The 20,026-nt window shown below is 37.3% G+C and overlaps 2 protein-coding genes across 5 annotated transcripts; one reads left to right on the top strand and one right to left on the bottom strand.

Annotated features, from left to right (window-relative positions):
- Nucleotides 1-945: 945 nt before the first annotated feature.
- On the bottom strand, nt 946-11,398 carry slc2a8 (solute carrier family 2 member 8). 2 transcript variants are annotated; one of them, XM_079871162.1, is made up of 10 exons: nt 11,102-11,398; nt 10,581-10,743; nt 10,095-10,301; nt 9,664-9,763; nt 8,499-8,710; nt 7,669-7,818; nt 7,476-7,584; nt 7,210-7,386; nt 5,148-5,293; nt 946-980 (listed from the first exon to the last, which is right to left on the bottom strand). In XM_079871162.1, the coding sequence occupies exons 1-10, from the start codon at nt 11,179-11,181 to the stop codon at nt 969-971; spliced, it is 1,356 nt and encodes a 451-aa protein (XP_079727288.1). In that variant the 5' UTR covers nt 11,182-11,398; the 3' UTR covers nt 946-968. The 2 variants fall into 2 exon arrangements, with proteins under 2 accessions (XP_079727288.1, XP_079727287.1); XM_079871161.1 differs by lacking the exon at nt 946-980 and adding an exon at nt 4,269-5,071 and having other exon boundaries at nt 11,102-11,397.
- Nucleotides 11,399-11,659: 261 nt separating this feature from the next.
- LOC307159482 (tetratricopeptide repeat protein 16-like) lies at nt 11,660-20,026 on the top strand. Of its 3 annotated transcripts, none has more exons than XM_079872889.1 (14): nt 11,660-11,797; nt 11,928-11,987; nt 12,279-12,343; nt 12,425-12,515; nt 12,613-12,756; nt 12,926-13,026; nt 14,748-14,877; nt 14,959-15,173; nt 15,851-16,104; nt 16,318-16,459; nt 17,458-17,623; nt 19,126-19,263; nt 19,416-19,539; nt 19,979-20,026. In XM_079872889.1, exons 2-13 carry the CDS (start codon nt 11,949-11,951, stop codon nt 19,482-19,484), a joined length of 1,554 nt encoding a protein of 517 aa, XP_079729015.1. In that variant the 5' UTR covers nt 11,660-11,797; nt 11,928-11,948; the 3' UTR covers nt 19,485-19,539; nt 19,979-20,026. The 3 variants fall into 3 exon arrangements, with proteins under 3 accessions (XP_079729015.1, XP_079729014.1, XP_079729016.1); XM_079872888.1 differs by having other exon boundaries at nt 15,851-16,128; XM_079872890.1 differs by lacking the exons at nt 12,279-12,343; nt 12,425-12,515 and having other exon boundaries at nt 15,851-16,128.

Here is a 20,026-nt window from a genome sequence, read left to right as displayed (position 1 = left end):
GGTCAGATAAATATTATTTAAACCATGCTAGTGCAATTCCACTAATGCCAACATAGTTTTCTAGTCTATTTAAAAGAATGTTGTGGTCGATGGTATCAAATGCATCACACTGAGATCCAGTAACACTAATAGAGAGATACAACCACGATCAGATGATAAGAGCAAATCATTTGTGACTCTAATGAGAGCAGTCTCAGTACTATGATATGGTCTAAATCCTGACTGGAAATCCTCACAGATATCATTTCTTTCTAAAAAGGAACATAGTTGTGAGGATACTGCCTTTTCTTGTATCTTTGACAGAAAAGGTAGATTCGAGATCGGCCTGTAATTGACTAATTCTGTAGGATCAAGTTGCATTTTTTAACAAGCTGTTTAATCATAGCCAGCTTAAAAGTTTTTGGTACGTATCCTAATGACAAAGATGAATTAATGATATTAGGAAGAGGATCTATGACCTCTGGATATGACCATCTCTTTTAGTAGCTTAGTCAGTAAAGGGTCTAACATACATGTTGTCGATTTAGATGATTTAACGAGTTTAGAAAATTCTTCCTCTCCTATAGCAATGAATGAATCAAATATTTCCTTAGGGAGACTACAATGCACTCCCTGATGCGATACTGTAGTAGACAGTTGCATAGTTATAATTTTCTCCCTGATATTATCAATCTTATAAGTGAAGAAGTTCATAAAGTCATTACTGCTGTGCTGCTTGGAAACGTCTGGGCTTGAAGCTTTATTTTTCCGTTAGTTTAGCCACTGTAATGACACAAAATATTTTTTTTATGTTGGTTTTGTTTATTTACTTCTAATTGGCTTGAAAAATAAGCAAATCTAGCAGCTTTTAAAGCCTCTCTGTATGCAGTCGAGATATCTTTTCATGAAATGCGAAATACCTCTAGTTTTGTTTTCTTCCAGTTGCACTCCATTTTTCTGGCTGCTCTCTTAAGGGCCCGAGTACTGCTTCAGATCCTTTTCTTGCGGGCCCACATGAGAAGAATGAGACACAGAAATTGGTGCTTCACATCTCATTGCTCTTCAAAGTTGATTGGTTAGATACACTTATACACTCTTCTTGTTATGCATATTCATCACAGTCCAGTTATCTGAGGCCCGTAATATCCTTACAGTAGCACATCAGACACACATTTTCTTCTTAATTTGACCATTACATCTCTCATGACATATGCCATATGCCATTATTTAGCATCTTCAAACAAGATGCATCTATTTCCATAAGGATAATTGAAAATGAAATATAGCAACTCGTTATTTAAATTAACCAGTGTTAGGGAAAGTTAGTTTTAAAGGAATGTGTTACAATATTGAATCACTCCCTGAAAAAAGTAACTAATTGTGTTACTTTATTTGGAAATGAATACTTTTGCTCACCTGGGGCCTCATTTATAACCGTTGCGTACGCACAAAACAGGCCCTGAAAGAGGCGTATGCCACTTCCGACGCATAAGTTGTGATTTATAAAAACAAACTTGACGGGAAAATTTGCGCACCTGCACGCAAACTCTGACCCATGCGTACGAACGTTTTGGAGACAGAGCAGTTTGGCGACAACGATGGTGAGCTTGAGTTAAATGTATTTTTGGTCACTTTTAGACAGAAAATCTAAAGAAAATTAAACATATACACAAAGATAATACAAATATAATTTCACTCACCAAGCCTGTCACTTGAAGCAAATATCCATCCCTTCTTAAATGTCCGCGCCAGCGAGCGCGTTGGCCGTTTAGTGAAACTGACGCAAATAACAGTTTAAAATAATTATTTAAACTATGTTTTACTTATTATATAAACATTTAGATTAAATATGCCATTCAAATTAATGGAGTTAAACACTTAAACATGAAATCATTACATGAGAAGTTACAACATTTTTTATATTCAATTCAATTTCTATAGAAATTTTTGTTGTGGATGCGATGTTTTTGAACATTTTTCCTGTGGCGTGCTTTAATGTTTTAACCACATAGATAATTGCTTATCATAATAATACCAGATTGTCTGAGAAAATAGTTTTGTGCAAATAATGCCCAAGGCCTACTGTTTCCATTAAAAATATAAATCAGTTAAAAATACAATTCGGCCAGTGGAAAAGATTGAGAACAACTTTCTCTGAAATGTATTTTACACTATTTGATTTATGTATTCAAAAACAAGGCAAGGATAGGCAACTACTTAATTTTTATTAATGTAGCCTAATGTGTCTTGTACCGTTAAACGTTATCACGTGGATGAATAATCATATGCAAATGATATGCAGATGAGGATCTGCATAGTAAAACTAGGCGTTGTAAGCTCCATATATGGTTATTTCGGGGTGGAGACGCATGTGCGCACAATCTTACGCTGACTGGGATTTATAAAGTGACTTCTGCGCAGGTTCTGGCGTACGAACGGTTTTATAAGTCTTAATATTTTTTTGCGTACGCCATTTTTGGCTTTCGGGCGCACGTACACTTTTAGTAAGGTTCCTACGCACAGTTTTATAAATGAGACCCCAGGGGCCTCATTTATAAAACTTTGCGTAGGATTTGCGTCAGAAGTGGCGTACGGATGAAACATAGGACGTGCGTAGCACAGAAATATTCGGATTTATAAAACCGTGCGCACGCACATCCTACGCAGTTTTCCCTTAATAAATCACAATCAATTCTAAATGTAGCGCAGCTTTTGCGGCTTCATGTCACGCCCATAGTTGCCCATAAATAGTCCGTGAAACTCCCACAAGTTAATATTCATTGATTGCGAAATCATGGCGAAAACCAAGAAACGTAACTTCACTCACGTCATTACGCATTGTGATGGCATCATGGCATTTTATTACCATCCATTTGATTGCATCTGACAAGCTACAGATGTGTTATGAGGATGAATTGCATAACATGCCAATATGATTGCAGAACATATTTCACTTTTGTGAAAATGTGTTAATTTGCATTTCTGTTGTAGCCTAATCTTCATTTGATTTTGTTTGTTTTACAATGCAGATCGATCAAACGGGTGTTCGTGTAGGCTGTTAATTGTAAGACTTGCTTTGTGAAGTCTTCATATTATTTATGAGAGGCAGTATGGCCATTTCTTTTACACAACGGTCTACAGTTTCACTCACTTTCATGTGTTTCTTCCATCTGCCGACGGTGTCGCCATTTCTCATTTCACCCGTTTTTGTGCGTACGCCTGGGTCAGAGTTTGCGTGAAGGACCGCACATTTTCCCGTCAAGTTTGCTTTTAATAAATACCAATTATTGCGTAGAGAGCAGCGTACGCCTTCTTTTGTGCGTACGCAACGTTTATAAATGAGGCCCCTGGGCTGGGCTTGCTCGAATGTTTAAAAAAATGTTTTGGCAAATCTAAAAGACAGGGATAACTGCAGGTCGTAATGGCCATGCTGAAAGGTAGGGATGTTCCAGAAGTTACACAATGCTACAACAGAAACTAACCCATAACCCTATCCACACCCTAACAGGTGACCACTATGCATTGGATTAAATCTAGTATGTCTTAGTACGTCGATACAGGCTACAGCAAGGACATCTTGAGCTTTCTCGACCACTTGTAAAGAGCTTTTGGAACACCCCCAAGCACCGACCTGCAGATAACCACACTTGAAATCTAAAGGCCATAAGTGAAATGAATAAGCCTCAGGCTGAAGGAAATGCAAATTCACGCCTGTAAAGTAGACGGCACAGGAAAAAAAATTGCAGAAGAATAGGACGCAGGAGAAGAAAGTTCAACAACAATACTTCAGCAATAAAAAAAGGCCTTGAAAAGGTAATCTGATTACATAATTCACATTACCTTAAAACCACTATCTAGTACCAGACGGCATTAATTTTAATAAAAGTAATTCATTAGGGGAAAAAAAAGGCAATTGACAAATGTTTAGAATGCTGAGGTTGTTCATTTTATCTGCATTTATCAGCATATTAAAAATACAATTTACACATTTCATTTTTCACTTAAAAAAAATTCTTGGCACATCATATCATTGGGCATTTTAATTTTTCATCCTTGTCATTATTACAGAACAGCGAGTCATACTGTGCACACTCAGTACCACAATCTAAAGCAATACAACTTCACTTTTGAGAGTTCTGTTTAATTTTGCTCACCTCATGCATGAAGCAAACAACAGAGTTGTTCAGTAACCATGTACATTGAATTAATTATTATTAGTTTAATTTCTTTGGTTCAATTTCTTTGCTATACACCAAAAAAAAAAAAAAAAAAAAAAAAAAAAAAACCAAGCGATGTCAGAATGTATGTAATCACCAGTGCAACCAGGTAATGAAATACTTATTTCTTTATTATTTAATTCTTACTTTTATAATATATCTATAGAAAAATATATCTACAGAATATAAAAATGAGTTTCAAGTTAAACTCAACATTTCAGAAATATTTTTGAGATCGATCAAATCAGATCAGATAGTAACTTGGGTAACATTTTAAATTAGAATGTGTGCCATGCACATAATAATTTCAAAATGTAACCCAAGCTACTATTTTGATGCAGAGGAATTGCAATGAAAACTAATGGAAATAAAGCTTATATAAACTGTGTCAATTGAATCAGTGTGTGTTCATGCAAAATTCTATTGAGGCTAATTCGTCATGTGACCTGCAAATAAGTTCAACATTAGACACAATGTAAAATCATGATGTTTAAGGGTGTGCCAACAGTAACAGTATAAAAATAAGTAATGTTAAAAATGTTTGAACATTGTCTGAAACATATCACATCAGCCACTTATCACACTAATTCAATGACAAATCACATTAAGACAACAAATTTTTGATCTGTAAACAGTTACATTATTTGAAAACAATGAGCTTCTAACATGCCAACGCAACTAGTTTGTTTCTTCAATATTTTGGAGTTGGCACTGAGGAGAAAATATGTCTAGCGCCGATGAGTCCCTTTAAAACGGGCTTGAATCTCCTCCAAAGATTTGCCTTTGGTCTCAGGGACAAAGATGGCAGTGAATATGACATTGAGGGCACACAGTCCTGAGAACATCCAGAATGTCCCTGCACTAGTTATGGCATCCTGAAAGAGATCATGTATTAGAACTGTTCATTAAACCTAGAACGTTTCAGGGGAAAATACATAACCATCAGCTCACCATGAGGTTCTGGAAGGTTTTGGTGACAATGAAGGCACAGGTCCAGTTGGTAAGCACACACAGAGCACTGCCCATTCCCCTCACTCGTGTGGGAAAGATCTCAGACATCACCAGCCAAGGAGTAGGACCCCAACCAAGAGCAAAACCTGTTAAACACATGTGTTTATGATAGTCAGACTAACTGCAGTCAGTTCACTTATCTTATGCATCATCTTATTTCACCAAAAATATGAATTGGACAAAAAACGCAAGTATAGCTACATAATTTTTTTGAGAAATATTTTTTCTTTGAGGCATGTAGTAGCAAGAAAACTAGATATCACTGCATGAATTTGATTCAGTTTTTTAAGTGCATTCATAAGATTAAGTAATTATGTCTTAGAAAAACTACTTAAGATTGTTAATTGCACCAAGCAACTTGAAAGTAAATTAAATGGGTAACACTTTAGTTTAGGGTCCAGTTCTCACTATTAACTAGTTGCTTATTAGCAAGCATATTATTAGGATTTGGGCTGTTTATTAGTACTTATAAAGCACATATTAATGCCTTTTTCTGCATGACCATATTATATTCACCTTGTATGTGAAACCAGGGGAAGGTTTCCTCAAGGTATTGTTTCAATGTCCTAATATCAAGTGACTTTTGCTCATCAAAATAAGTAAATATACCAGTAAAATGGCAGTTTTATCTTATAAAACGTGAGTTTTTCACGCAATAAAAATGTTTGATTGAAGTAGAAGTGGCCATGAAATGAGTTGGCAGCTTTATCAATAGTTTGAGCTAGTTTGACTCGAGACTATAGAGCTATCATCTGCTCATGTGATAGAAAAAGTGTCAATGGACAGAATGGAGAGTGACCATGATCCAAAGAAAGGTGATAAAGAGTGCAGCATGTATCTGTGAGGGCACGAACACTCTAGTTATGTCCCAATGATGCACTATACCAGTGGTTCCAAACCCTGGTCCTGGGGTGCATCTCAATCAGCTCCCGAGCTTGTGAATCAGTATATCTTGTACACAAATCCGGGCACTGGTAAGGACCCTGGCTCACTACTCATTTAGACAGTGATTACTCAATTTACGGCAACATTACATGTTGTAGAAGGTCACCGCTGGTATTAATGAACAACAGGCAGAACCTATATCTTTTTGATATTATTTTTTTATGCTGTTTAAACACGTCCTCATAAAACATTTCAGCCGACTATGTGTTCACTACCTGTCTAGTGATGTGCGTTTATGCTGACATATAATAGTAATAAAAACAAGTTTGTCTTTTCAAATCTTCTATCCCGTGTCATTATATTTACTGAGCTGGCTCGTGCATTTTATGTTTTATGCGCTTCAGAAATGTAACATTATGTAGCATTGATGCTCCCTGTTTTTTACTCCAGTACCAGGGTTAGGAAAAACTGACCTATACCATATACTTTTGCTCCAACCCTAATCAAACACACCCAAACAAGGTCATCAGGATTACTAGAAAGTTATAGGCAGTGAGTTTAATCAAGGTTTGAGCTAAAAGTGGCAGGAAAGGGGCTCTCAAGGGCCAGATTTGAGAACCCCTGATCTAGTGTATGAATTATATAAGGTTATTTTGTCATCCAGTAACAGAGTCTGATGGTCACTCCACATTGGCTACTTAAGAAAAGCTGTGACAGTTGAGTTCATGAAATGTCCAACATGAAGTCCATGAAGTGTTTTCGGTTAAAGTAGGTGCATTGTCCAGGTATTTGAAGTACCCTTTATCTGGTGTCTATAAGTCTATATTACGGTTAATTTGACTTTTTTTTTGCATTTTAATTAATTTCTTGACAGAAACAAATGATTCATGAATCAAAAATCCATAATTGTTATCGATGCTTTGAGAAAACAAGTGAATTGTTACACCCCTAGCACACATACAAACCAACAAACTGCAGTTGACTTCCTCTCTATGTATGTAGTTTTAGGCTAGAATAATCTGAACATTTCATCTTGCAGTGTTTTAGCAAATCTTAATGCAGCTGCTGAATAATTCTTGCTCTATGGTAAGTTTCAGTGAAATACATGTCTACTAACCTGTAATGAAAAGGCCCATGCTTCCCACAGCCAGCCAGGTCAGGTCTGTCGGGGTCTGCTCCGCCAGAGGACCCTGGGCGTCTGTTAGTAAACTCGTCAGTGAGGAGTTATTGTGCTTCATCACAGTCAGCTTGAAATACACTCCAAACACTGCTTCACTAACACACATGGTGACACCTTGTGGGGGAACCAAAATAGAAGATAATTAATTTTCTCGTTTCAAAAACAGTGGTGCAAATGTATTATTCCACAAAAGATGCTTCTACCAGACAAGATGAGAAGAACTTTGCGCCCAGCCTTGTCCATGATAACAGCAGCAACTGCAGTGAAGAACACCTGTGTGGCCGCTACAATAACAGTGGCCACATCGCTGCTCTGTGGCAGACAATAAAGAACATTACAGTGTGCGTTTACAGTAGCATGAAGGCTCTTCATTAATGAGTTTCATCAAACACTCACTTTGAAATGGGCCTGCTCGAAGATCGTCTCTGCATAAAACATGATGGCATTAATGCCAGTAAATTGCTGGAACAGCATCATCATAATGCCTACGCCTAAAGGCTTATAGACGCCTGGGTCCTTCAGATCCGCCAGACTGAGGCTTTGCTCCTGTAATCAATTAAAGCCTAAATTAAATTTGGACATCCTCATGTCTTAATTTAAATTAAAACAGGAGGTTGAGTATATTATGACAGAATTTGTGAACTAACCCTTTGGGCCTGTTTACACTTGGTCCAGCAATCTGATCGTGAAAAGACCAGGTGTCATAAATCCAATCACTCAAACCACTTCAGCAGATGGTCTGAGATGCATTCCAGATGAAACTGGACAAAGTTGGTTGTTGAAACCACATATGTAAATTTTATTCCACCCAAAATGTCAAAAAATAAACGTGTGAGAGACACTTAACACACATTCATCTTCATTAAAAGTAATGAGACTAAATGATCTTACCAGTGCTGATACCACTGTTGCAGTTAAATTTGCAGTTGAAGATTGGATTTATATTCGTTTTGCGGAGACATTTGTGGCCAAGTGTAAATGGAACCGTTTTAACAAATCAGATAGCTATCCGATCAGTTAAAATGCATGAAATGACCAGGTGTAAACAGGCCCTTTAAGTTACCCAACATTTTTTGTCATTGAGTTTACAGTTCATTAAAAATAATTCACACTATAAAAGTAAAATGCCAGTTCATGTTGATTTTTAATTTTGAAAAGCAGCTCAACATTTAAATCGAGACCAAACAAAGTTTGAGATGTGAAATGAGAGATTTGTTATGTCTAACTTCATTTTTGTAGGCCTCTTCTATCCTAGCACACTCCCACTCTACAGGGGCATCAGGACCCCTGAGGAAGCGCAGGGCCTCCTCTGCCTCTCTTCTTTTCCCTTGGGAGAGCAGGAACCGTGGCGTCTCCGGCATGAAGCACATAAACACCAACATTAGTGTGGGAGGGATAGAGGATGTGATTGCTAACCATCGCCAGTCCAAGAACAAACCTGATAAAATTAATTTTGCATTACTTAAAGAGTACTTCACCCAAAAATTACAATTCATCATTTACTCAACTACAACTGATCACACAGTATGGGTCAAGTTCTCATACTATTCATGTAAACACAGCTCAGCCTCAGACAGAGCCATGTACAATGCAGGCTCTGTGCATTTCGAAGAGGGACATTCCTGTGCTAACTCCTGACCTATCCCACTAATGCAATACTGAAAGTCACTAGAGTTATTCCACAAGGATTCTCGAGAGCAAAAATTAGGATGGCATTCACATACATCTGAGCTGATTTCAAAGAACAAATAAAGTATTGGAGTGCAGGGCTACATTGGAAAAGAGACATTATATGTGACCCTGGACCACAAAACCAGTCACATGGATCAATTTGTTGAAATTGAGATTTATACATCATCTGAAAGCTGAATAAATGAGCTTTCCATTGATGTATGGTTTGTTATGATAGGACAATATTGGTCGAGATACAACTATTTGAAAATCTGAAATCTGAGGGTGCAAAAAAATCGGAACATTGAGAAAATCGCCTTTAAAGTTCTACATTTATGTTCGCGCTTGTGCTGCATTCACTCACAAAAATAAATGTTTTATATATTTACGGTAGGAAATTTACAAAATATCTTCATGAACATGATCTTTACTTTATACCCTAATCATTTTTGGCATAAAAGAAAAATTTATAATTTTGACCCATACAATGTATTGTTGGCTATTGCCACAAATATACCCATGCGACTTGTGACTGGTTTTGTGATCCAGGGTCACATATGTGCAAAATCTCGCTGATGTCATTGACATATGTTCAAATGTGTCTTCTGATTAAACATTAACAATCATCTCACACAGCTAACTGGAGTAGAACAGCCCTATTACCATCAAAGGCACTCAAGTGTCATAATGCAGTCACCAGATTAAAATGAGAGCCAATACCTGTTATATAGGCTCCCATAATGCCTATAACAACCATAAGTTGCACGCAGGATCCCAAAGTTCCCCTAACACGCTCATGAGCCATTTCCGAGATGTAAAGCTGGAGAAATAGAGAGAGAAAAAAAAGTCAAGTTGATTGATCAAAGCTATTGATCTAAATATCCATGAGTTTGATAAAATACTATATATTATAGTGTATAAACACACACACACACACAGTTAAATGATTATTTAAAAAAAGAATTGAAATAAATGTGGACTGATGGCTTCAACAAAGTCAGTTATCGCTAAAAAGAAATTCTCCCATGGAGAAAATGAATGGGATTTTTACTTCTGTTACGGTCTATAATAATAATAATTTAGTCAATAGCTTTATTATGATTATTATTATTATACTCTGCATAATATTGCAATAAAAAAGGAATTCTTACAGGTACAACAAGAGAAGTCACTCCACTGGCCAGACCAGTGAGAACTCTGCCCACATATAACATCCAGTGGTTCTGAGCAGCAATAATAATGGTAAACCCAAAGATGAATGGAATTGCACAGAACATAAGGCTCAATTTTCGTCCAATCTTCTCCACAATCCATCCTCCCAGAAGACCCCCAAGAGCCGCACCAATGGTCACCACAGCCTACAAGACAGAAAAATATACAGAAGGCTAATGTTGAAACACCTGAACCCTTGTCAGTATTTTTAACAATCAAATGTTAATGCACTGACAACTACATTTAGATTTTGGTTCTCTTTTAAACCCTCCAGCTCTGACACTACAATAATAATGCAAATACTGGGAACTGAAAATGACAAGCATTTCCTTTATTGTACGGCCAAATTGTAGTTGATAAAAAAAAAAAAAAAAAAAAAAAAATTCACATTTAGAAGTAAAACCGGACCAAAAGCATTCACATACCCCAAACCAGGAAGCCTCATCTTTGCTGAGCTGCAGTCTCGGGTCTTGAATTCTGCAGAGTTCAGGTATGGCAGGAGAGCTATAGCCTAGCACAAACCCAAAACTCAGGGGTCCCAGAACTGCTGCGAATGTGGCCATGTACAACTTCCCATTCTTAACTTTACTGTTGAGCGAAAAGTTAAAATTATATAAGTAACTATAAAAATGTAGGTAAGTTTCATAATTCTTGTTGAACATGTTCCAGTTGGGAACCCTTTATGAAAAGCCATTGCAGACTCTTTCTGGTATGACAATATTTGAATATTTCCTCATTAACTTTGAACAGATTACTGAGTGAATAACACTTTTAAGTGCCAATTATCTGTAATCATACCACAAAAAAACAGTAGAAGTTATTTGAGGATATAAACCATGGTGTTCTTTGAACCACCTTGACAACCATTGTTGTACATGAGATCTTTCCAGAACCTTTTGTTTTTTGGTAAGAAGAAAACCCCTAAAGACAATAACGTGACACTTACTCCAGGTAGGAGTCCTGCTCGGATCTGTCCTGTTCTGTTTGCTCATCATTGACCAACAGTGGTCTGGTCTCATGATTCATCGTGCCTCCTCTTAAATGATAATCAAGTAATCAAGCAGTTCATAGATGATCGCCACGGACAAATTGTGTTGTACATAACAACTGACAAAACACGAACAAGTCCAGCCAGTGACGTTTGGCATCCCAGTTTCACTCACTGCATATTCAGCAAACCAGTGTCATTGTTGTCAGCTGATGCATGTGACAATAATAAATACGTCCATTGATTTCAAAATAAGAGTCCTACATTTTCTTTTGCCTTGCCTTGTCCTTTCCACAGACTGTAAAAAAGGTCCTTCTACACAAAGTACACGTTGACCATACGTCATAATTTTTGTACTTTTGTTGTATATTTTTGCACATAGCAAATGTCACTTTGCACTAACTGGCATTTTTAAAGATATTACTTAGAAAAAAATTGTATGCGGCCGTTTCTCTTCTTTTGCCATTCAAGTGTTCCCATAGTTACTTAATGTTTTCAGAAGTGATTTTAGTTTGAGGCACTGTCGATTTTCTTTGGTTGTGGGAAACAAACGTGAGGTCTCTGGGGGATTTTTATTTTCTTTAATTGATTTTATAAACAACTTTTAAGTCGTTTACGTGTTGTCAATATATCCACCTGCTTGACTGTGCTGAGGTTTGTATTTTTAAATGTGTGCGCAACATTCTTTTGCTGTGTCTGAGAGAAAGAATCATAGATAGCGAGATTAAATAGTATTGTAAGTTACGCTGCATGAGTTGAACATGTTTATGTGTTTACTTTTCAGAAGGAAGAATCATACCTGATCATGTCTGATTCATCCAAGAAAAACACGAGGGAATCTGTAGTATGCAAATGAACTTAAACTGAACACACACACACTCACTCACTCACTCACTCTCACATTGGGGGTCAAAAGTTTGGAATAATTAAGGTTTTTACCCAGACAGCAATATAATGTTCGCCCAGATCCTGCCCACATCATCTGGTACACATGGATTTCCCGGGCCGGATCTGGGCCGATACTATATTGCTGTCTGGGTAATGTCTCTTATGCTCACCAAGGCTGCATTTATTTGATAGTAAAAACAGTAATATTGTGCAATATTATATATATATAAAAAACTTTATTTTTCAGACCCCTGAAATGAAAAAGAAACATATATTTGGGGAGCTCATAATAAAAGAAAAGGCTGATAAACAGTAAGTGAACATATGTTTATAAACAAAACCATATAATCTTACTGAGAATCATACTTACATATGCTTGCAATACATTTCTAGTTATGAAGCAGGTGTTGGCGCCATGTCACAGTCTCAGTTTGACAAGGCTGTGTCCTGTTTCACAAAGGCCATCCTGCTCCAGTCACAGCAGGTAGAGGCCAGGCAGACTGTTGTATGCCTTGTATACAGTACGTCATAATTATTTGGCCCTGAACATTAATCACGTTTTATATTCTTCCTATCTGCAGACTGAGTTTTATGTCCAGCGAGCAGAAGCATATCTTCAGCTGTGTGACTTCCAGTCTGCAGCACTAGATTACAAACACGCCTGCAGTCTCCAGCCACAAACTGAGGCCTACCCTCAACGACTCGCCTTCATATACTACCTACAGGTACAAGAATTCATTTATTTATTCAATGTTATCAATATTTGTATGCATAGTTGAAATGCATTTTCCATGCAAAAAATGTCCAGAAATTTAAAGCCACCATCACAACAGTCCTTTGCCACAAACATTGTTAATGCCCACTTATGTGTGTATGTTTTAACTGTCCTTGCAGGGCCAGTGTCTTTTTGATTTGGGGAAGTTTCTGGAGGCTCTGGATTCTTTCACGAAAGCTGCAGAACTTAAACCATGCTTCCGGCCTTATGACATGAGAAGGTCAGTGTAGAGTTTTGAAGTGCCCTTCAAAGAGACTTGAATGCCCTGTCCAAATACCCACATTTGACTGTCCCATGTCTTAAAAATACCAAAGCTCAGTGCCCTTAATGCACACTAAACCCACACTATCTCAAATACCGCTTTGGAGCGGTATTCGAGGCTAAGCGTATACCATCATGCATTATGTTCGGGTACTCACGTGCCCCGAAATCACGAGATGTTGAGGAAAACATTCCACTGTAAGTTAAATAAAAATGAATTAACTTTACAATAAGGTTAATTAGTTAACATTAGTTAACGAATTTAGATAACACTAAGAATGATCAATACTTCTTCAGCATTTATTAATCTTAGTTAATATTAATTTCAACATTTACTAATACTTTATTAAAATCAAAGGTTGTATTAGTTAATGCACTGTGAACTACAGTAACATGAACAAACAATTAAACAGCTGTATTTTTATTAACTAACATTAACAAAGATTAACAAATACAGAAACAAATGTATTGCTCGTTGTTAGTTCGTATTAGTTAATACATTAACTAATGTTAACTAATGAACCTCATTGTAAAGTGTTACCCATATTACATATAATTTGGTAGTAAAACAAAGTGTTGCACATTTTATTGGTGCAAAGATGAGTGGGGTATGAGTATTTTGTACATCATTTACAACTGCTTTTTATCACTAATTAGAACAATTTTAAAATTGTGTCTTCTGTTAGTTACATAGTGACTACTGAACAGACATTTAGAAGTTTATTTTAACATGCAAAGTATTGAAAATAGAAAAAAGCTCTGTAAACACTTGCATTTTTGCAAGACTATAAGTGTGTCCTATCGGGTAATCAAAAGTTCTATACACATTTGCAGTCTTCACGCCTACTTGAACACTTGGGCCAAATATAGGAAATAGGCTACGTCATGTAAGTAGACAAGTGGTCAAGTGCAAAGACCGCAAGTGTGGGTATTTGGACAGGGCAGAAGTGTGCTTGCATCTGAACTTGATGACCCCATGCTAGCAAGCAATAGCACAAAATACCACCAGGTGGCGATACAAGCTCTTTCTTCACTTTACTATCACATAAGTTTCAGCTATTCACATTGAGTACTTCTTGAAATGTCCATCATGTGTATGTGCATAAGGCACATGCATAATTATAGGGTAACATAATTAAACATTACTGATATATTATTGATTAAAAGATTTAACGAAATGTATTTGTAAATTGAAGTCACATTTAAAAATATGTAAATGTCTTTGCATTATCTAACTGAATATCAAAGTAGCGTTTATTGTAAAGAAATATAGTTTAAAATATAGCTCAGGAGACTTCAAATAGATGTTTCATGAAAAAAGGTATTTGGACACCAAACAATTGACCAACCTATTACTAATTTCCATCTGTAACATTTAACAATTTTATTTAGCATGTCATTTTCTAAAGCTGAAAAAGTCAGGACAGTGTCAAAATTACCCTCAACAGTACGAAAGGGTTAAACGTCATTGGAAAAATGGCTAGAAAAGTGCAGTTAGTCATTTAGTTTTTTTTGCTGATGACATTTGATTTGATATTTTGGATCTAATGCAATGCAATTCAGACATTTTTAAGTGTGACGCAAGTCTTCAAAAGTGTCCGAACGCTGTTTTGGGCCACCGTGGATACCATGGGATCATCATTTTCCGTTATGTTTGCCTTTTTGTATATATATTCATAGCTTGGCTTGTCTGACTGCTCTGGGCCGTTACTCTGACTGTCTTCAGTCGGTCAGTAACTGGCTAGAGACGGACAGCCCGTCAGCTGACCTCCTCATTCTGAGAGCTCGCCTTCACCACCAGCTCAATCAGGTCAGACCATCATTCACAGCCTACAGAAAAACATTTCAAGTGACTGTAATAAACAGGTAAGAGGGCTGTATGTCTCCTCAGATGACTTTATGTTATCATGACCTGAGGTCAGCACTCAGGCTGAAACCCTGCTGTCCGGTTGCACATGCACTGTTGAAGAGGCTAAAGGAAGCAGCGGAGAATGCCCATCAGGCAGCTGTTGATAAGGCATTGAAGGGAGAGCTTTCAGATGCACTGGGGAAAATAAACAGCGCTCTGAAGTATAACCCCTGTAAGGCAGAGTACTACCTCTTTAGGTAAGGCTTAGAAGAGCTGCATATTTACAGCCTGCTAAAGAATTGGCTATTTGCGATAACGGCATAAAATACAAATTATATTTATGCCAAATAGCTGACGTTTAAACCAGTGGTTATGGACTTTAATGGGATTATTCTATTTAAATTTGTGTTTGTAAATGCACTCTAAACTCAGTTTTTTTGGGGGAGAAATATATAGAGTATAGATAAACTTAACAGATCGAATCGGAAGATACTCTGTATTTTCCTTATGCAAACAAAAATCTTACAAAAATAGTACCTTCTTATAGTACCTTCTGCAGTCATTAACTATATGTACTAAACTCATATTTTAAATACATTTTCTTTTACAATTATAATTTTTTATTTATTTTGCGTTTCTATGCAGTCAAAATTTTAGAGACACTGATCATTTGCTATTACGATTCAAGAATTGTAAAGTAATCAAATGACGCAAATTTATTATGAATATTTTAGCTATTTAAGCTATAGCTTCTTAAAATTTCGTCTTTAAGATCTAACCAGTCTTTTCAGCTGTGATAAGCATTAGAACCATCTTGTTAGTAGAGGCTTTGTAAATGCTTTTGATAAAATAAAAAAATAAATAAAATAAAATAGTAAAGTAGACATATAATGTAAATGGTTTTAAAATGCACATATTTTCTGCCTGCTCAAAGGGGGATTCTTTATCGACGCCTGAGAAACTTCACTGCTGCCATTGAGGATTTAGTTCTTGCTGCTGAATTCTATGGAGTTGAAGGAGAACCTCCTCAGGAACACATGCGAGACGACTCAGGGGATTTAGAGGAAGACGCTCAGACACAACTGGCGCTCACATACAATGATTTTGCAATTCAGTGCTTCTCCCGGGGTCTGCAAAGCGAAGCCATTAAGCTGCTGAACAAGGCCATAGAGAAACAGAGAAACACAAGTGAGCTGTTCATCAACAGAGGAGGTGTGGACCCACGGTTAAAGAGGGTAACGGGTGTTGGGCTGAGAGTGGCATAGAAAAATCTCAGAAAAGTATTCAGAGAGGAGGTTATTGAAATGAAAATTCTTGAATGGCTTGCTTGTTTCACTTTGCTTAAATTAATAGAATAGAATTTGTATTATCCAGAGAAAATCTGTCTCCTTTTTCCCCCAGATTGTTTTTTTAAGCTTTGTGAGTGGAGCTTTGCACTGGCTGACTATCAGCAAGCAGAGGAGATGGACCCTGACAACACGGTTATCTGGCTACGACTTGCTGTTTTTCACAACACAATGGGTCTGCACAGCTATAACGACAAGTAGGTTTAAAACATAGGGCCCTATCTTGCACCCAGTGCAATTGACTTTGTACACCGACGCATGTATCATTCCTATTTTGCACCCGCGCACAGCGGACTTTTCCCTCCACAGACGCACGCCGGTAATCTAGGGAATGAACTTGCGCTCCCGGGGACGGTTCAGCGCAAAGAGGAGGCGTGTTCCGGCGCAAACGTTCCCTGATGCTATTTTGCAGGTTTAGAAAACAATTCCGCCACTGACCAGGAAAAACCTAGTCTGAAGTCAATGGCGCGCTGTGCATGTTATTCATATGCTATTTTAAGGGCGCATGCTTGGCCATAATCAATGTAGCGTGTGCACAACGCGCATACACTTTGATTCTCTCATCTACACAGAAGCAGCAGTTTTCATTTTTACAAATCATACATTATTACAAGGAAAAATATTAACACACGAGGGAAATCATTGTTGTGTCCATGAAGATGTGAAAAAATAGGCATAAATCTAGCTTACACATTTACCCAAATTATTATACGCCTGTTTAACCGAAGCTAATTTGGGTGGGTTTCTCCCATCCCCATACAATGTCACTTATCTGTGTTTCACAGCCCTGACGAGAACGTCGGTCTCCTCGGCTGTGAACCGCTCCTGGCGTGCGCCTGGCAAATCCGCCGTTATAATAGCAATCCGCCATGGAACAAGCGCGCCTGCTCTTAAAGGGAATGTGAGATGTCGCTCTGATTGGTTTATTTCGCGTTACGCCCAAACCACACCTATGAATAATGAAGCTACTTCAGACCAACCCATTTTAGATTTGCGTCGGGCGCAAGAGTCATTTATCCCGCCGGTACAATAGCAACAGCGCCCAAGACCCGCCCACAAAGTTACTTGCGTTTCGCGCTTGATACTTGCGTTTCAGATCATTAAAATAGGGCCCATGGTGTTAAATGTGAAATTGAAAACATATTTGTTTATTTTATGCCTTCTGAGATCATTTTGGAAATGTGATTTGTTCCAGGAAGTACCAGGAAGCAGCAGACAAGTTTTCTGTTGCAATACGGTACAACCCTGGTGAAGTTCATTACTATGAGAATCGAGCCAAAGCTTATAACAAAGTGGCCAAAATGGAAGAGGCCAAGAAGGATGCCATCAGTGTTCTTATCTTAGAGCCCACCAATGAAGAGGCAAGTCTCTAATCTCTTAGTCACATTCCCAAACTAAGGTGGATGTTCCCTGCTTAAGAATACAGCATAAACCAGCATCAATTCAGCTGGTGTAGTGCTTGGTTTAGCTGGTGGAACAGAAGCCAGAAGCCTCGTAGCCTGGAAATCCAGACCCAAATTTGAAAGATTAAGGGTCTGGAATTGAGTAATGAAAATCACCTTGCTTGAGGGGCAGCACCAAGCATGCATTTGAAAATCTCACTGCACGCAATTGGATAACACTACGACCAATCACAACAATACACGGGGTGACGTATCCTTAGCTTAGCTACCAGCGGAGCTAACTGGTAGATTAGACTCTTGCCATATCCGGTCGGCAAAACAGCAAAAACGTCCTTCTTGCAAAGGAACGATTCGAGCGCCACCTTCTGTTCCTCTTTTAGATAAAAAGCCAAGTCTAAGTCGTTCATTGTAGCGGCCAAAGCCATTTCAAATTACTGGTGTTCATCCATAGCCATCTTGCAATGTTTACTAATGACTTCAACGTCGCAGCGTTGTCGTCATCTGTTTAACTCGCCTCTGGCCCGCCTATATCAGATACACCAATGTGATTGGTGTAGCTCGGCTACAAGGGCATAGTTAATGAGCATCATTACTCAATGCCAGAGCAACTCGCTGTGCAAATTCAAATGGTAACCAGCATACCAGTAACCAGCATCCCATGCATGCAAAACATACTTTATGCTGGTGACCAGCAATGCTGGAATTAATCAAATATGGGAAAAAAGTTTTTCGAACATTTTGACAATGTCAAGGACCTATAATGCCCTTCCTGAAGGACTCCCTTTCTAAAATATAAAAGTGGCTACAGTACAAATTTTCATGTATACAGGCCTATTTATACCATGTTCGTTTATATCAAAAAGCAGTGTATTATAAAACATGTTGTTTCCAAAATTAATTATTTTGGCTTTATTTGTCATTGTATTAAAGCCTAAAAATAATTAATTAGGCTATCCTCTACTACAGAATATTAAATATAATAGGTGAACACTTGAATTATAATGAATTATAAATGGCTATTTTTTTAATTTGCCATGAAACGGAATGATGAGTTGCATGAAAGTTGCGATAGTCTATTGTGATATCTGAGAGAAACAGCTTGTCGAATAAGAAAGAAATGTTGGACATACTTGATTTTGTCCATCAGGAATTGATTGGATCATTGCATCATTGTGGTTTGCTATTGCTGTGGAGGGGAATTTGTTTTGATTAAAGATAAAACAGCACATGATTTTTTTTTTAATTATGATGAGCACAGATAAATAAATTATTATAAATACTGCATTATTTCATTAAAAAACAAGAATTGTCCATTTTGATCTAAAAATACAGTTACTGATGAAATATTTTGTGTTAAGTTTTCTAACTGGGTTTGAAAATAATAACTTGAAAAATAGCAAGTGTGCAAAAAACCTTAGATTTAAAAAGAAAATCTTTAAATTGAGTTTATTATTATTTAGATGGTGCCTTTGCTGTTGAGTCTGCTCCCAGGATGCTCCTTGACTGATATTATGTCTTGCGCTACTGCACAGTCAGTCAAAAACCCTGCTGGTGGAAAAGATTCAAGCGTTCAAAATAGCAGCATCCAAGGTGTCAAGGTTTGTAGGCATGCATACATACTGAACTTGCTGAGGTTTAGTTTGATTATAGAGATGTCTGGGTTCCCTCAGATTTTGTGATCATTTGTGTGAATGTAGGATTAATGCTAGGAATCAACTTTTAGTTTTAAGAGCACCATTTCTTCTGCTAGAATTGGCAGGATGGCCCTCGCCAAAGACGACAGCCAATCACAAACATCCTCACAGAAGCTACAGGCTGAGGATGGTCCATGTGTCACTCCAGAGGTGCACTGCAAACTAGTCAAGAGAAAACAGGTACACCTGTGGCAGATCTACACATAAAATGTGATTACATTTACTTGTTGGTAGCGTTGTAAATGCTGACCAATACAGTGATACAATTGCACATCATCACCAACACTATACAGACATTACCATTGAAATGTTCAGAATCAGTAAAAAAAAAAATGTTTTTATTACCCAATGTAGTATTTATTTGTTTTAAAATTACTAATGTGAATAATTAATATTTGAAATGACTGTTTTAGAATTTAGTCTATACCTGTGGGGCCAATGTGCTAATTTAATATCACAGAAAACTTTTTTATAATCTTAGCACAATTAGAAATGATTGTGATTCTTAAAACTATTTCTTTCATTTTTATTATATCAGTCTCAGTTAAATGTGTGTGTTTTCTCAGAAAGGGTAAATCTGCTAACTTGTGACATTAATCTCTTCTGTTTATGGTGTCAGTTGAATCAAGCTGTGAAAAAGAGCCCTGCAACAGAGGCAGCCCCTGGA

This window comes from Squalius cephalus, assembly GCF_949319135.1.
Source record: "Squalius cephalus genome assembly, chromosome: 5".
In the NCBI taxonomy this organism is placed as follows: Eukaryota; Metazoa; Chordata; class Actinopteri; order Cypriniformes; family Leuciscidae; genus Squalius; species Squalius cephalus.
The sequence above is the reverse complement of the archived record's forward strand: the minus strand, read 5'-3'. Positions and strand labels throughout refer to the sequence as shown.